At 54.4% G+C, this 15,388-nt stretch overlaps 5 protein-coding genes across 5 annotated transcripts; 3 read left to right on the top strand and 2 right to left on the bottom strand.

Annotated features, from left to right (window-relative positions):
• Nucleotides 1-414: 414 nt before the first annotated feature.
• On the bottom strand, nucleotides 415-2,331 carry MAA_01232 (transcription-silencing protein Clr2; the record flags this gene model as incomplete). The annotated part of the gene is made up of 2 exons (XM_007819230.2): nucleotides 415-2,015; nucleotides 2,076-2,331. 2 exons carry the CDS (start codon nucleotides 2,329-2,331, stop codon nucleotides 415-417), a joined length of 1,857 nt encoding a protein of 618 aa, XP_007817421.2.
• Nucleotides 2,332-3,306: 975 nt separating this feature from the next.
• Nucleotides 3,307-4,323, top strand: MAA_01231 (Nse1 non-SMC component of SMC5-6 complex; the record flags this gene model as incomplete). The annotated part of the gene is made up of 1 exon (XM_007819229.1): nucleotides 3,307-4,323. The coding sequence occupies one exon, from the start codon at nucleotides 3,307-3,309 to the stop codon at nucleotides 4,321-4,323; it is 1,017 nt and encodes a 338-aa protein (XP_007817420.1).
• A 620-nt stretch (nucleotides 4,324-4,943) lies between these two features.
• On the top strand, nucleotides 4,944-6,295 carry MAA_01230 (uncharacterized protein; the record flags this gene model as incomplete). The annotated part of the gene is made up of 2 exons (XM_007819228.1): nucleotides 4,944-5,952; nucleotides 6,087-6,295. The coding sequence occupies 2 exons, from the start codon at nucleotides 4,944-4,946 to the stop codon at nucleotides 6,293-6,295; spliced, it is 1,218 nt and encodes a 405-aa protein (XP_007817419.1).
• Nucleotides 6,296-6,516: 221 nt separating this feature from the next.
• On the bottom strand, nucleotides 6,517-8,245 carry MAA_01229 (COMPASS complex protein; the record flags this gene model as incomplete). Its single annotated transcript, XM_007819227.1, has 2 exons — nucleotides 6,517-7,744; nucleotides 7,797-8,245. 2 exons carry the CDS (start codon nucleotides 8,243-8,245, stop codon nucleotides 6,517-6,519), a joined length of 1,677 nt encoding a protein of 558 aa, XP_007817418.1.
• A 1,978-nt stretch (nucleotides 8,246-10,223) lies between these two features.
• Nucleotides 10,224-11,993, top strand: MAA_01228 (Zn-finger gata type domain-containing protein; the record flags this gene model as incomplete). The annotated part of the gene is made up of 3 exons (XM_007819226.2): nucleotides 10,224-10,480; nucleotides 10,547-11,091; nucleotides 11,185-11,993. 3 exons carry the CDS (start codon nucleotides 10,224-10,226, stop codon nucleotides 11,991-11,993), a joined length of 1,611 nt encoding a protein of 536 aa, XP_007817417.2.
• Between the last annotated feature and the right edge of the window lie 3,395 nt (nucleotides 11,994-15,388).

Genomic DNA, 15,388 nt, shown 5'->3' with positions numbered 1-15,388 from the left:
TTAATGCAGGCATCTTACGTGGCTTCGACAAGGCCTAATATGGATAGCTTGGAGCACCCTACCCCTGGAGTCATCGGCACTTTGTTTTATCCATATTGTATTTCAATGGCTCTAGGAGTATTGTCTAATGGCAATTGTGCCGAGCTTTTAGACGCGGGAAACGGCGCGGGAAACGGGCACGGAACAGGAACTTTTTTCCCCGGCAAGTCTCAGTGTGTTCTGGGTGGGATTTTGGGTACATAAAAAGCATGAGCAAGGAGTGATCTACCGTTTTTATTAGTATATTCTCTGTACATAAATTAATACCAAGCCAGATTGATATCTGCAGCCACACTTTGACAGTAAACTCCAATACAAAGCCTGCTGACACATGCGGCCAATGACATATCCACCGAGACAAGTCTTCGGACAACACTACCCCTGTACCCGCAGCCCATCTTCCTTGATAAGAGGCTCCAGCGATATCATAGATCCCTGGGGCACAGAAGCGCCCAGACTGTCCATCCTATTCGCCTTTCTGCCTATGTGGCCGCCGACGCCTCCGTCCATCCGGTTATTCAAGTACGGCACCTGCTCATCCACCTTTCCCTGCGCAAGGGCCGCATTGAAGCCCGCAGGGTTCAGAATAGGCATCAGCCGATGAGAAGGGTAAAAGCGTCCCTTGACGAGCTGCTCGTTTAGCGTGAGGTTCTCCTTTACCAGCACCCAGCGCCGCGGGTTGGCGGGGTTAAGCTGATTTCGCCAGGACGTCTCGTCCCTCAAGGCAACGGGGAGCTGGTCCTCTGGCACGACGCTTGCCGGGGGCGAGTCGGGTTTGGCCAGCCGGTACACGTTTCCGCGGAAGAAGACGGCGCCCGGGTACTCCTTTTTGGTGAATATGTACCGAAGGCCCATGATGGACGCGTCGCCCACGGAGGGCTCTGACGGAACGGGCTTGATGCGCAGGCAGTCGCCTATTTCGATTCGTTCGGCGCCGAAGAAGCAGCCGTAGTAGGGGAGGGTGTCGGCGTTGGGGTCGTCGGAGAGGGGACACCAGAGGGAATAGGAGGCGTCGATGCGGGAGGCGGCAAGTTTGGAGGCGTCGAGGGCGAGGAGTTCTCGCTTGGGGGGCTCGTTGGCCGCCGAGTGGAAGAGGGCGTCCCAGGGAATCTGGTCGAATGGCTTGTCTTTGAGTTCTGCGACGGCAACGGGCGGGACGGAGAAGGCGTGGAAGGGGCGGAGGTCGGACTGGGGTTTTGTGACGGGTTGTTGGGGGACGAGGGCGTGGCCGAGAGGCAGCATGGTGTGGGTTGGGGAGGATGGGTTGGGACTGGGTGAGGCAACGATGCCGAGACGCCAGGTGTTGCCGTTTTGGTACCATGTTAGTTCGCCGGCGCGGAAAAGGAGCGAGCCTGAGAGGGACCAGCGGACGGGTTGAGGTTGTTGTTGTTGTTGTGACGGTGGTGGTGTTGGTTTTGGTACAGGTTGTTGCTGTTGTTGCTGTTGTTGCGGTGTTGGCTGTGGTGTGTTGGAGTTTGACCGGGAGGGTATAGCTACTATGAAATGATTCGTGGACTTGGTCGATGTAGATTTTGAAGTTGGCGGTTTGGTAGCTGGTGTTGCGGACGTGGTGGGAGGAGTCCGCCCAGGCTGTCCTGGGATTGCAGGCAACGGAACGGGAGTGACTCTTTGCGCGGCAGCTGGGACAGGAGCCGGCATCGGTGTATTGGACGAGGACTTGACTCCGGTGCCAGACGCCGTAGCTGCTGATACGGGGATAGGCGTTTCACCGGGTGTGATGATGAGTGTTTCTTCCACCGACGCCGCAAGCTTCGCAGGATTGGGGAGATTACAGTGTACGCAGCAGCAGTCCTTGTAGTCTCTGGACGCAGAAAGCAGCCAGATGAGGTGGACGCCGAATTCCTGCGGGCTCTTGTAGAGCTTGGTTTTGATGGGATAGCCTGACACCCAGAGATGTTTGGACTTTTCATACAGCCAGTATCCCCTGGGAAACTGTACGTACCACGGGTTTCCTTCTACGTCTTTAGTTAGCCTTTCCTCGTCTGGGGTTAAAGAGTAGGGGAGGTGTTGCGCACCGTCGGGATTTGGTGAGAGTTCCTGCTTGAGCAGAATCCCCAGCTTTATGCGCCACTCGATGAACCGGGGATCGTCTTCGGCCAGCCGTGTCATTTGTGGTTTCACACGGGGCGTCTTTTCAACTGCCGCCGCCGCTACATCTTTGCCAGTCCTTTTGGGGGCCGTATTCGTAGAGGGCCAATATCCCGGGCCTGTGTCAGCGCCGTCGCTGCGAGCGATGCGGACGACGTCAAAGTCTTTGGTGTCTGCTGCCATGGCCGTAGCTTTGCGGGCTGCGGGTGTCTTTGGATAAATGTCTCCAACGGTTGGAGAACTAAGGTCTTTGTGTCTCTTCGCCCCGTTTATTTCGAGAACAACACCCTCGGCCCGCCTCCCGTGGGTTGGTGACTGCTTTATATGCTTTGACGCATCAACTGACGAGGGTTGGAGGGAAGCCAGGTTCCAGAGGGGAGTGAGATGTGCTACCCTTCACGCTGCTGAAGGTTCGGAATGGAAATGTGAGATGGATCAATTGAATGTAGCTAACAATTGTTTCGATGATAGGAATGATATTGCAGGTATTCGATGTCGCTGACACGGCACCATGATGAGATGAAATGTCAACCTGATAGATGCACGAGCCGCTGTCGAATAGCCTGTTCTCAAATGCGATGAGTCAGCAATACTTTGGTTACCCTAGACGCGGCCTGGTTTGTAAATGTCAAAGTCTGATGGCGCAAGTTTTGGTTTTACGTACCAATGTATGTGTGGTTGCGATGCATGACGGAAGTTTGTGTATTCTCCAGGTCTGTGTCGTGTTGTTTTTGGACAATTTGAAGCAAAATGCATTCATCTCTTAACTCTAAGTGGCTCGTCCACTTGGCCGCTGATGGGTGGCGCTGCACAACGAGCTTGGGACGATGGGAAACGGTCAGCAAGCCGCATATAACCAATCATGGGGCTGAAAATCCAGATACATAATTAGATTAACAAGAGAGTGGATTGAGTCCAGCTCGGTATTTCCTTCCATTCACTCAATTTGATCAAATGTAGCCACTCGCGGAGGGTTTTCGCAAGGAGCGTGATTGCTACTTACGCACCGCCACATCAATTAACGCCTCTTCGCGTTCCACTTCAGCTTCATCAGACGCGTTGGCGCATCCAACCATCAAGTGATAGCTGCTCGATACAAAAACAAACCAGACGCTCTTCCATTAGACATCTGCCGAGTTTAAGCAGCTGCTGCTCACCATGGAGTCGGTCCTCGGTCCAGACTACGACAACAGTAACCGAGCATTTCTCCAAGCCCTCCTCGCTCACAGCACGCTCACGTTCGAAGAAGCACAACCAGTCCTGGCTGCCATATTCAACGCCGCCGGCACCTACGAATCAGTTGTCCGGCCAGAGCAAATCACCGAAGATGAATTCAAGAGATACATCGAAGTAGCCTCTGACGCCGCCTCCCTCTTTGACTATGAAGTGCGCAGCATCATGCACCAAGTCACCAAGCACCGGGTGTACGCCCTCGTAAACACCCAATCCGACCCCCAGACACAGCTAGCCACGACATACAGCCCCGAAGAACTAGCCTTTATCAAACGTGTCCTTGACGGCATGTTTGACAAATACAACACGCCGCGGATGGAGGTGCTGGCCATTACGGAAATGCAGGCCATCAAATTTGCCAGACCACCCAACCGTCGGCAGAGCCACCTGGACCCCGAGGACTCGACGGAGACGCAGGCGCAATTAGCTGTAGCAGACAAGGGCCTTAAACACAGCGAGGTGGAAGCCGTCATGAGGAGTCTCATCGAGGGAGGGTGGTTTGAGAAGAGCCGGGACGGCTTCTACGCAGTCACTCCACGAGCCTTGCTTGAGCTACGTCCCTGGCTGGTGGAGACGTACAACGACCCTGATGCTGAGGCAGATGAGTGGCAGCGCATCAAGTTCTGCGAGGCGTGCAAGGATATTGTCACCATCGGGCGGCGGTGTGCCCAGCCCAGTTGCACTTTGAGACTACACGACATGTGCCAGGATGCGTTTTGGCGGGCTAGGAGGTCGAAGAATTGTCCCAAGTGTCAGAAGGAGTGGACGGGAGACCGGTATATTGGCGAGAGGGCAGTGACCACGACGGAGGCGTATCAGAAGGGGAAGAGAAGGAGTGGTGGGAGGAAGAGCACGTTGGCCGACGATGTTATCCAGCAGCAGGGGATGGAGGAGGATGTGGACGACGAGGACGACGAGGAAGATGAGGACGACGAGACGTGATGTGGCGGAGGGCAAGTGAGACAGTGATTGATTGTATGAGTACTCCGTAGCAAAAATTGAGACCAAGGTTATATTGCGAAGTGGACGTGTTTTCAAGAGCATCGCTAGCCCACTATGCGTGTGAGCTGTGACAATGTTTCAGCACCGTTGCTTGGAGTCGAATGACGAGACCGCACATGTCCACCCACGTACTGCGTAATGCCACTGTAACCGCCAGGGGTCACATGTGTGCAGATGCAACCAGTTCAGATGGCTCGATGACCTACCGGGCACAAACCTCCAGGTTGGATGGCGGCTCGTGACATCATCATGTACGGCGTGGCGGTGCAAAAGCGGCCGCCCGCCCGCACAGCCAGCAAACAGTTGACGACTCGATGCGCTTCCAAGCGCGCAACGTGGGAACGCGGGAGCGCTCGAAACAAAGAACCCATCCAATGAAACGGCACACGCTAAAGAACAAACAGCAAGGGGTTCAAGCTCTGTCGACAATAGGGAGCGTATTTAAACAGCCACCAGCCGCACCTGGGAGCTGCAGCTAACTAGTCTGCATCTCACAGACCAGCCTGCATACCACAATTCCCACCCCCTCCGCGGGAACCAACAGCCGCCATCAAGTCACGATGCTGGAGTACTTCACGTACAAAAAAGTCAAGAAGCACAAGGCCGAGAAGGCGGCGAAGGAAGAAGCCAGACAGGCGGCCGAAGCTGCGACACGAACCGACACCAGCGCCGCCGAGAGCAGCAACAACAACAAACACGCACATGGCCATGACCACGACACCAGGCACCGCCGCCACGACGGCCACGAAGCCGTCATTCGACCCGACGACGAGAGCTTTCTCGAGGAACTGCTCGCCAACGATGACGTCCCCGCGCCGCCGCTGCCCCCGCGCCTGTACCTCCGAGACCTAGACTGGCCCTCCGACACGGACGATGCCACGCCGTCTACAAGCCAGCAAGCACCACCACCGCCCGGCAAGCCCGCGGACAATGACAATGACAATGACAATGACAAGGACAAGGACAAAGACAAGGAGCCCAAGAAGCCGAGCCGCATCTCCGCGCTCTTCACCCGCTCCAAGCCAAAGGACGACGCTCTCAAGCCGCTGCCCACCACGGCGCCCGCCGAGCAGGAAAAGGAAAAAAATGACCTCTCCAAAGTCCTCGACCGCCTCAACCTGTCGGTCAAGAACAACAAGGTCATCAGCACCGACTCGTCCGCCGCCCTCCAGTCCTTCACCAACGTCTTCAAGGACCTCGTCAACGGCGTGCCCACCGCCTACGACGACCTCATGAAGATCGTCGACGACAAGGACGGCGCCCTGGCAAAGGGCTTCGACAAGCTGCCCAACTCGCTCAAGAAGCTCGTCACCCAGCTCCCGGACAAGCTCACCTCCTCCCTGGGGCCGGAGCTGTTCGCCGCCGCCGCCGCGAGCCAGGGCATCAAGGCCGACAGCAGCAGCGGGCTCAAGGGCGCCGCCAAGAGCGTCTTCGTGCCCGCCAACCTGCTGCAGCTCGTCACCAAGCCCGGCGCCATTGTCGGCATGCTGCGCGCCATTGTCGAGGTCCTCAAGACGAGGTGGCCCGCCTTTATTGGGCTGAATGTCATGTGGGGGGTTGCTTTGTCCCGTGAGTAATTTCCTCCCCCCTTTTGCCATCGACTCTTTAGAATAGAACGTCGCCCTCTTTTTTTCTTCTTTTAGCACCATGGCTGTTTAGACAGGCCGTGTTTACAAGGGCCCATGCTAACGAGTGGTGCATAGTTCTCCTCTTTGTGCTGTGGTACTGCCACAAACGGGGCCGGGAAGCCCGCCTCGAAGGCGAGCGCACCGTCGACGGGAGCGATCGTATCGAGGAGCTGGCTGATGATCCTGCGCTGCCGGCTCCCGAGCCGCCGGGCCGGGTGTCGACGCTGCGAGACGAAGACGCCGAGGTGGTTGAGGCTCCTGGGCGCAGAAACCTGTCCAGGTAAGCCTACTTGCGTAGAGATGTGTGTAATGGACCAGACTAGAATGAAGACACGCTTTGAACGAAAGGGAAAAAAAATTATTCATGATTGGACGGCGGCGATGCTTTTGAGATGCTTTGTATCAGCACGGATAGTACTTTGAATATATACATGTAAATATAATGGGTATCTTGTCATAATCCCCGCTTCACTCCATGGATTTAAATGCTAGTAAGACATAATCATCAATCATCTTGCACCAATTCCTTAATCTCTTCCCTTCCAGGCGCAGCAGCTACCGCCTCGCTCTTCTCCTGCACCCCCGTCGTATCTGTCGCGCCGCCGCCATCTTGCATCCAAAAGTCCACCTCGTCAATGACATCGTACACTATGTCCTCGGCAATCTGCTCTTTGTATCGCTCACTAACAGCACGCAGCCTTTTGCGCCTTGACTCTGGTGTGTCCTCCTCGCCAGAGGGAGCAGACTCGTACTCCGGCGGAGGGTACCAGAAGTCCGGGCCAAAGTTGACTTCTGCTGCGCCGCCGCGAAAGATGCTCACTGCCGGGTAGTATCCTAGCATGCCGTCGTCGAGGCCTTCTCGGGCACCGACCTGCGGCTGGGGTTTTGATGCCGGGGGCAGGAAACCGAAGAGATTTTCGAAGGCGGTTCCGATTAGCTGGCCGTTTTTGTATATTTTGATACTCGAGTTGGGGAGGGTCCGGAGGGCTGGGCTTGTGTGCAGGGGATTGGGGCTCTCTGACGACGACGAGCCGGATCCGATTGGTGATGGGTTCATCAGGTCCTCTAATTCTCTGGTGGTGTGGTACTCGATCTTCTCAAAGTAAGTGTGAGCTTTGAAGCGGATGGGTACCCTGTCTCGAACGATGTTGGGCGCCTCTGCGGCGGGAGGGGGCTCGTCGTCGGGGGCGTCGATGGCGGGGTTGTACGTGCTGGACATGATCTTTCGATGCATGTTCTCTGATGGTAGCTGGATCTCGAGACCGATGACATCGCCCTCGCGGATGCCGTCCCCTGCAGGGAAGAAGGCCTTTGGCCGCGACATGAAGACCTTTTCTCCTGCGACGTCGCGAATGCCGTAGCTATACGCGTCAAATCCGACTGGCGCATCCAGCGATGCCTCGCGTCGGGCCCAACCCATGCGAACGTGTTTCCCCCCCTCGGGTTTCGCGCCGGGTTCAGCGGCTTCTCGCACCCCCTTTGTGATTTTGCATTCCCAATACCATCGCCCTTCTCTGACGGCGACGTTGGCACGAGCCATTCGGAATCCCTTGTCGGTTGTAACGCCTCGTCCTGACTTGTCAAAAAACACGCTCGTAGCTGCATCTTCATAGCTCAAGCGCGGTCCGAACGGCTCGGGTTCGGTCTGTCGGTAGTATAGGGTGGATGGGAAGAGAGGGTCGGCAATGCAACGGGTGTAGCGAAAGTTCTTTTTATTGAAGACACTGGCAGCACTGGTCAGTATAACCAAAACCGTGATCCAAAGTTGGGCAGATGGAGCCTTACTGGTCAGAGGCCTCGAAGAATTCTACCCGTCCTCCCAAGCCATCTACCTCGTGGTGCAATGTCATGACAGGGCCACGGGGAAGCTCAAAGTCGGATGGTTTTGGCGGAGCCAATTTGTATCGTAGAGGAGAGTCAACATTGTTCTGGTCCTTGACAGATCTGTGATCTGGCGTCGCGGGAGAGCTATCACGGCCGCCTCCCTTGGTCTCTCGCTTCTTGAAGCTATCCTTCTTCGCTCGCGCGGGCTTGGAGCTCTTCAACTGCGACGCGTCATCGGGGGGAGGTAGTTCAGAGGCACTGGCGACGTCTGGGTTGAGAGGCGATGGAACGGCGGGGCTGTGATCATCGTCGAAGGCGCGTTTCTGAGGGATTGAGCCGAGAGACGTGGGAGGAGTTGGCTCCCGTTTGGGAATCTCAGTGCCCGTGCTGGCTCCGGTTTCAGCAGCCATGGTCAGCAGAGTGCTGGGCTGTTGCGATTCCAGCGGAAGGGAGTGAAACGTGCTTGGACTGAGTTCCAGACGGCACAGGGACAGATTCGAATCTTATCAGCAGTTTCGCACGGAGAGCAAGGGTGCGGGTGGCGGCTAGCAGTGAGTGTTCCACAAGATGCAGCTAGGCGAGATGGGCGTGACGGCATGCGTGCGTGTGTGTGTGTGTGACAGCAGCCCGTGCTACATGACAATTTGGCTGGGCTCAAGGGAGATGAGATTGATAGAATCGATAAGATAACAAGGGGCCACTCCATTGTGTGTACTTAAGTACGTACTCCATACTACGTGCCCACCTCAAGCTTGGCACTGAACACGTACTGCAGAGTCCTAGCCCAGGTACTCGCAACCTCCTAGTAGTGGCAGACCAGGTAGCGACTCAGTAGCCAAAAGCCAAGACGCAGCCTGGCGAAAAGAACGGCGCACAGCCGGCCAATGACAGACCTCGTAAATTGACCCAACTGAATTAGGCTTAGCCTTACCGATGTCCGATTTTGCTCTTAGTCCCTGCGCAATGAACTCGATGGCTCTGGCCAATGATGCAGTGGCTAATATAATCAACCGGCGATGAAAGGCTCTCAATCGCGTCCCCACAAACCTGAGAACTTGTCAGAGGTGCCGAGTGACGCTCTGGAGGGTCGGGGGTGACGGAGAGACGCATGTTTTTTGCGCAAGTGGTGGATTTGCATCTTCATCTTGGCCCCAAGCCGCCCGCTCGCCGCCGACAGGTGAACTTGGTGTGCAGCCCCGACCCGTCTTGTACGACGAGAGGAAAAAAAAAGCCCTCGATTATCCGGAGCACATCTCTCTTAATCCGGAGCAAGCTCTCGTGCGTCGCAACGTTTTGGTTGGCTGGCGGGCTGATCTGGTCTGCCCTGCCACGATTGTCGTCCCACACGCGGCCTTCATTTGTCGTTTGGCTGCGTCTCGGCGCCTCTGCGTTTCTCCGGCCACTCGCTATGCAATCAGGGCTCCTGGCGGTGCATGCATTCAAAACACAGTACTCCGTTCTCCGTATCGGTTATTTGCAGACCGCCCCGAGGGCTATCCCCTATCTTGCCATTATTCATTCATTCAGTCATTCACCCATCTGTCGCCGTCCTCACCTCGCCCGCGCAGGGTTTCCAGGTCAGTGCTCTGCACCTCGTACCATTGAATGACCGCCTGTCATCTGGCTTCCAAACCATGCCATCTGCCATCTACCATCTATGTACCTACCATCTGCTATCAGCTATCAGCCATCTGCCATTTGCCCGTTCGCCCTTGCCCCCCTGCCCTTGCCCATTTACATGCTCTCCCCTCCTTCCCATCCTTGCGGCGTCACGAATGCTGGACTTGGGCCTGCGGCAGGTGCATTTCTGGAGCTTGTCTTTGCCTCCTTTCTCATTATACTTTTTCCGCGGTTGCCCCTGGAGTCGCCGACAGTCAGGCAGGAATCTGACGGTTTCTTCTCGCGTTGCCACGAGTCACCTGCTCCTGCCGTCTCACCTGTTTCGTCAGCCAACCACGTTTGGCGCGGCCGGCACTCGGCACACCCGATTCGCCTCAACAAGGACAACCACACGCTCACGACCTCTTTTCTCGAAGCATCTTGCCCGGGCCAAGTCGACATCTGACACCCATTTTCCGCCCTCCCTCCTCGTTGTTTTCATTACGTTTGTCATTTGAAAATCAAACAAACGACCACTGACAACTGACCTGACGTTTGACTACCAGCGCATTTGCACATTGGGAGATTTCTGTCTAAGCCGAGTATCACGCCCCGACGCTCATATCTTATCTGATCGCTACGGGTGCTGTCGCCACCGCAAATCCCGACATCACGCCGAGATACCTCAACCGCCAATCGTGTCTGGCTTCTTGCTGCGCCTGCAACTGATTGCTGATGAGTGAGCTACCAACCGTGCTACCTTTGGGCCACCAGCGCGAACCAGGCTCCATGAGGACTGCTCTGCCTTCGAGGCCCATGCCCCCCAAGCATCGCGACTCGTCCTCCCAACGACAGTCGTCTGACCACGATAGCCGTGTGCGACAGCGCCATGATGGCAGTGCCTCCCCTGGTTTGAGAACCAGCCCGTCCGACGATGGTGGGAAGTCGTCGCGAGGACCCAGCCCCGTCCTAACCGCTGCGGAATCTGCCGCAAAGGTCAAATCGACTGGGGGAAACCTTCCCGGTCACGGTGGACAGGTTTGCAGGTTCGTATCGCTGTTCCAAAAAAAAAAAAAAAAAGCCAATATGAGGTATGCGACTGACCAGGGCAGCAACTGTGGAACAACCCGAACACCGCTGTGGAGGAGATCTCCCCAAGGAGCTACGATATGTAACGCATGTGGCCTCTATCAAAAAGCTAGGAATACAGCCCGGCCGACAAGTCTCAAGAAACCACCGAATGTTGTTGCCGCTGGATCATCCCGCTCTACGCCGCCGAAGCCGACACCCTCTGGACCAAAGTCAGCCTCGAATGTGAATTCCGGAAATTATGTTTCTGCTGAACAAATGCCTACCGGCACCTGCCCTGGAGGTGGACGATGTAATGGAACTGGAGGTGCCGAGGGATGTAACGGATGCCCAGCCTTTAACAACAGGGTGTCAAAAACTGCCCAGCTCAACATGATGCAAAGATCCAAAGGGGGCTGCGGAAGTCGAACAGATTTATCCAATTCAGAACCTGTCCCTATTGATGTAAATGCGCTACAAACGCAAAATCAAGATGCATCCATGGTCATTGCCTGCCAAAATTGTGGAACAACTATTACGCCTCTATGGAGAAGGGATGAGAGCGGGCATACTATCTGCAATGCTTGTGGTAAGTGTCATCGGTGATTTGAGTGTACTGCCGTATACATACATAGTTTGCTATGGCATCCTGCAATGATGGAAATGCTAATGTCAAGTGCAGGCCTCTATTATAAGCTGCATGGCGTTCATCGGCCAGTGACGATGAAGAAACCAACAATCAAACGACGAAAACGAGTCATACCTGCCATGCAGGATGAAGAAATGGAGGATATGGCCGAGTCACCAGAGGCACCTAAGATGGAGGTAACTCCAGAACGAGGAACTGAAAACGAAGATGGATCAATCAACCTCGGAACCCGACGTCGACCAGATGCACATCCATTGACGATTGAACCCCAGCCTGCAGTAATGAGATCTAGCGGTCAGGTGTCTCCACTACCGTCAACGTCGGATCTCTCTGCATATCACCAGAGGAGCGGATATTCACAAAGTGTGTCGAGCCATGCGAATGAAGATAATCGACTGCCGCCGATGTCGTCCATGGCTGCCGTTTCTGAGCGCCAGTCTTCCATGTCTCCTGCCTCTTTTCTTTCTCCGCGAAGAAAGCGTTCATTTTCGACAACAGACACGGAGGTGGGCAGTAACGCTGATCTTGTTCCGGATAGTGCCAAACGGATCTCTTCCATCAAATCTATTCTGAACCCGACAGGCAGCGGTGGAATGAATCGACCTGGTAGCGCCGATATGGACGATTATACACTGCCGCCACTCAGATCTGCCGGTGGACTGTTGAACCCACACGTCCAGGATGTGTCCCCGGGTGCGGGGTCACGGAACGACGGACAGGGGCATGCGGACAAAACTGAAAACGAACGTCTCAAGGCAGAGCGCCGATTAGCACTACAGAGAGAAGCGGATCAGATGAGAGAAATGCTCGCCGCCAAGGAGCGGGAATTGATGGAACTGTGAAACAATTAATGCCTAATGCCTTGGATGGTCTTGCATGAGGGATGCGGTTTGCGAGAGTAATGGAGTGCGGTGAACCTTGGCACGTACTCATGTGCCGACGATGCCACGAGTTGCTTATGTTTTTCCTTTATCCAGGGTGGTTTCTTGGTCATTATCTTTCATTGCCAGGGAGTACGGAGTCACCAGATCAGGCAGAGAATGGCACCACAGAGCCACTTGTAGGGCATCAACATAAATCACTGCCCGATGTTTGTTTTTTATGGTTTAGCATTGCATTGGGTGCGGCACAACGCGCCCCTCGCGGGGCCAGGTCGTGGACAATCGAGCAGTATAATCGAATAGATGTTGCTTGGATAAGCCAGGAATATTGTTCCCCTTTGCTATAATCCTACTTTGCACTAATGTGTTCTAGGGTGATTTTGGTGTTTGGTCTACAGTTGGGCCTAAGCTGCCACAATTTAACAGTACGACTGTATTGAAACACTCCATTTTGGCATGTCGATTCTATGAGCGAGGAGTGGAATAACCTTTCCCCTGCAATATCTCCACTTGAACGTCTCACGGCTACGGCTACACCAATAGAGCTATTTGATGATTAGATTACTGCTAGTATCAGGTGATAACCAGTGTTTGCCTGAAAAGCTGATCAACCGTGGTGATAGAACTGGGAAGTGCGTATCAGCCGCACTCCGACCGATGTATTTCTTTATGGATTCTGTTGATGGCGTTGTGATGGTCCGCCATATGGAGTTTGCTTTATAATCGTCTTTAGTCAATATATAAGACTGTCGATTACATGGGAGGATCCTAATATGGTAACGTCCCGGCTGCCTGTTCGGCCAGGGTTGAATTAATAATGCGACCACGCTGTGGCTGCATGAGGCGGGAAGTGGGGGATCTGAATGGTGGATGATCCAAGTTTTGGCCAGAACGCACGTACATAAGGTTTGCTACTGTCTGTGCTGCTGCAACCGCCATGGCAAATGGACAGAAGGGATGTACGGATGGCTGGCGTCGATGATGTTGCGATGATTTGTTGGCATCACCGGATTTGAGTACACTATGTAGTTGCAGCCGTACATCAAACATTTCATTGATAACAATTAGTACCTGCGGAAGTGTTGCTGACAAAGGGGTTTTGCTGCAGTTGACTGTGGTTCGAATTGAAGTCCTCGATGGATTTACTTGTGAGATGTGGTCAACTTGGAAATGTTCAATTCACCGATTTTCACGGACTTGTCCCGCGTCTTCGGCGCCAGGATCGGAGGCGCACCCATGGCGAGGGAAATAGAGTTGTCATGCAGTAGAGCGACGAAAACCACCCACAACCATGTACGGAGTATTCGTTTGGCCTGCTGGGCCACGTGTGACTGAAACTGTAGTGTCCACTACTGTGTATGTCTCACTAACCTGAGAGTAGGACCAAAATTCCGACGCGGTGGTGACTCCGGTGACTCGGAGCCTAACCCGAGAGCGAAGTTTGTGGTTTGGTGAATATGCTCTTACGGTTATAGTTAGTTCCCTGTTGCCTTGAACCGAGTTAGTAGCCCCAGTCTTTGTTGTTAGCCGTCGCCAACTTGGTACAACGCTGACCCATGGAACCTTCCAGAGCCGTCTGTTCAGGAATGGCGTTAGCCAGGGCGCCAACAGTACTAGTAGTTTGTGCGAATGACTGGCTTTGCTGAGAAAGGTGACTAGGAAACGGCGGCACCAGAGAAAAAGAAGCATAAACTCATTCTGGCCATGTGGTGTTTTTGCCCTACCCCTTGACTGAGGGTTGCAGGAACCTTGGGTGGAATGCTTCCGCTGAGCATTGTACATGGGAGAAAGCGAGGCTAGATGCATCTTCCCGGTAGAACCGGGTCGAATTTAATGACGGGAGTCAATACGGGGTACGGAGTAGCTCGAGAACAGCTAACATTCGTACAAGTTTTAGACTCTAGCGCCGAGCACCGAGCACCGAAGTTTCTCCCAGTACGGAGTAGAAGCCTCCGAGTGCAGTACATATAAGTACGCTGCAGTCTATGGCGGACCGGTCTCGGTGCAAGAATGCGCCGTGACAGCTTAGGGTGAATATGATGGCGATCTGCCCGGCAGACGTGCGACTAGAGTAAAACGGTGGTGAGATAATAACCGGGGCATGCACGGAGCATGTCCCCGGAGCCATGGCATAGTTACTCTAACGTGCCTTTGTTTGACAGAGATTGACTCTATATGCCTTGGAGAGAGTACAATGACGGCAGCCCGGTGCTAGAATAACTTGGCTGCTGGGCTTGCTACGTGTAGATAGAGGGCGTCTCTGCAGAAGGCATGTGCTTGCAACATCACTCACGTATGAATATGATGTTGGCTGTCGAGATATGGAATCGTGTTTCTGTTGAGTCGAGGTTAGTGGGATATTCTGCTTGTCGTAAAGAAGAAGACTAAAGTTTGGTATCAAATCAAGGGAACCAGGCTGCATCTTACGGTGAGGATACTGAGCCACTGGAGCCCTTGCCAGCCTGGAGCTGCGTGCGCACGCGATTGGCACGACTGGGTGTGAAGCGTTCAACTACTACTCCTTTTATTATTCAGCGTGGAGTCATATCCGAGATGGAGATGCTGATGGCGTCCGGCGTGGTGGTCTATGCTGCAGCCTGCTGGTGTGAAGGAGGCAACGCGGAACGCAACGAGGACAACATGTGGGGAAATACTACGCAACGACTGTCAAGAGAAGGGCGCGCAATTGACATGTTGGCCGGGTTGGCCAATCCAAGCGGGTTCTGCAAGTTCAATCCCTGCGATAGCCGCCTGCGCCAGTGTTGGGGACCAGCGCCTTGGCCCCACGAACACTAAGGCCTGGCTGCATATGTCGAGAGTGTCGACCGATGCGCGGCCGCCTGGCATCTCATGACTCTTTCTTCGCTTCCCCCAGTGCTAGAAGCGTCTAACCGTGACCGAATCTTTGGAAACGGGAGTTGAGAGCGCTGTCTTTGCCTCCACTTTTCGGCGCCTTCCTCAGCCCATGTACGGAGTTGCACCTGCCGGCTATAACAGAATTCCTTGGTCCATCCTTCCTAATCTGTACTGTCCGCCTGTTGAACAAAACTGAGGCTGGCCCCATCCGTCTTATCATTCCCTCCTTCTTGCTACATTCTCATCATATTCATCGCTCATTGAAAGCGAATGTCCTTTTGAATCTAGATTGGAACGACAGGTTCGTTGGCTAGCGTCATCACCCGCAGCAGCCGCTTGAGCATTGTCCTTTCTTTCAACCACCTGGGGCCGTTGACGGCTTTATTGTTCTACAATTACACGGCGGCAATCACATTTGCCGCCTTCGGAAACCAACCGGCGTCCCTATTTGAGCCACATCCCAGTTCCTGTGCGCCCTTCCACTTATTAGGGCCTCGTTT

This window comes from Metarhizium robertsii (assembly GCF_000187425.2).
Source record: "Metarhizium robertsii ARSEF 23 chromosome Unknown MAA_Scf_8, whole genome shotgun sequence".
In the NCBI taxonomy this organism is placed as follows: Eukaryota; Fungi; Ascomycota; class Sordariomycetes; order Hypocreales; family Clavicipitaceae; genus Metarhizium; species Metarhizium robertsii.
Note: the sequence above shows the minus strand (reverse complement) of the source record. Positions and strands in the feature narration are given on the sequence as shown.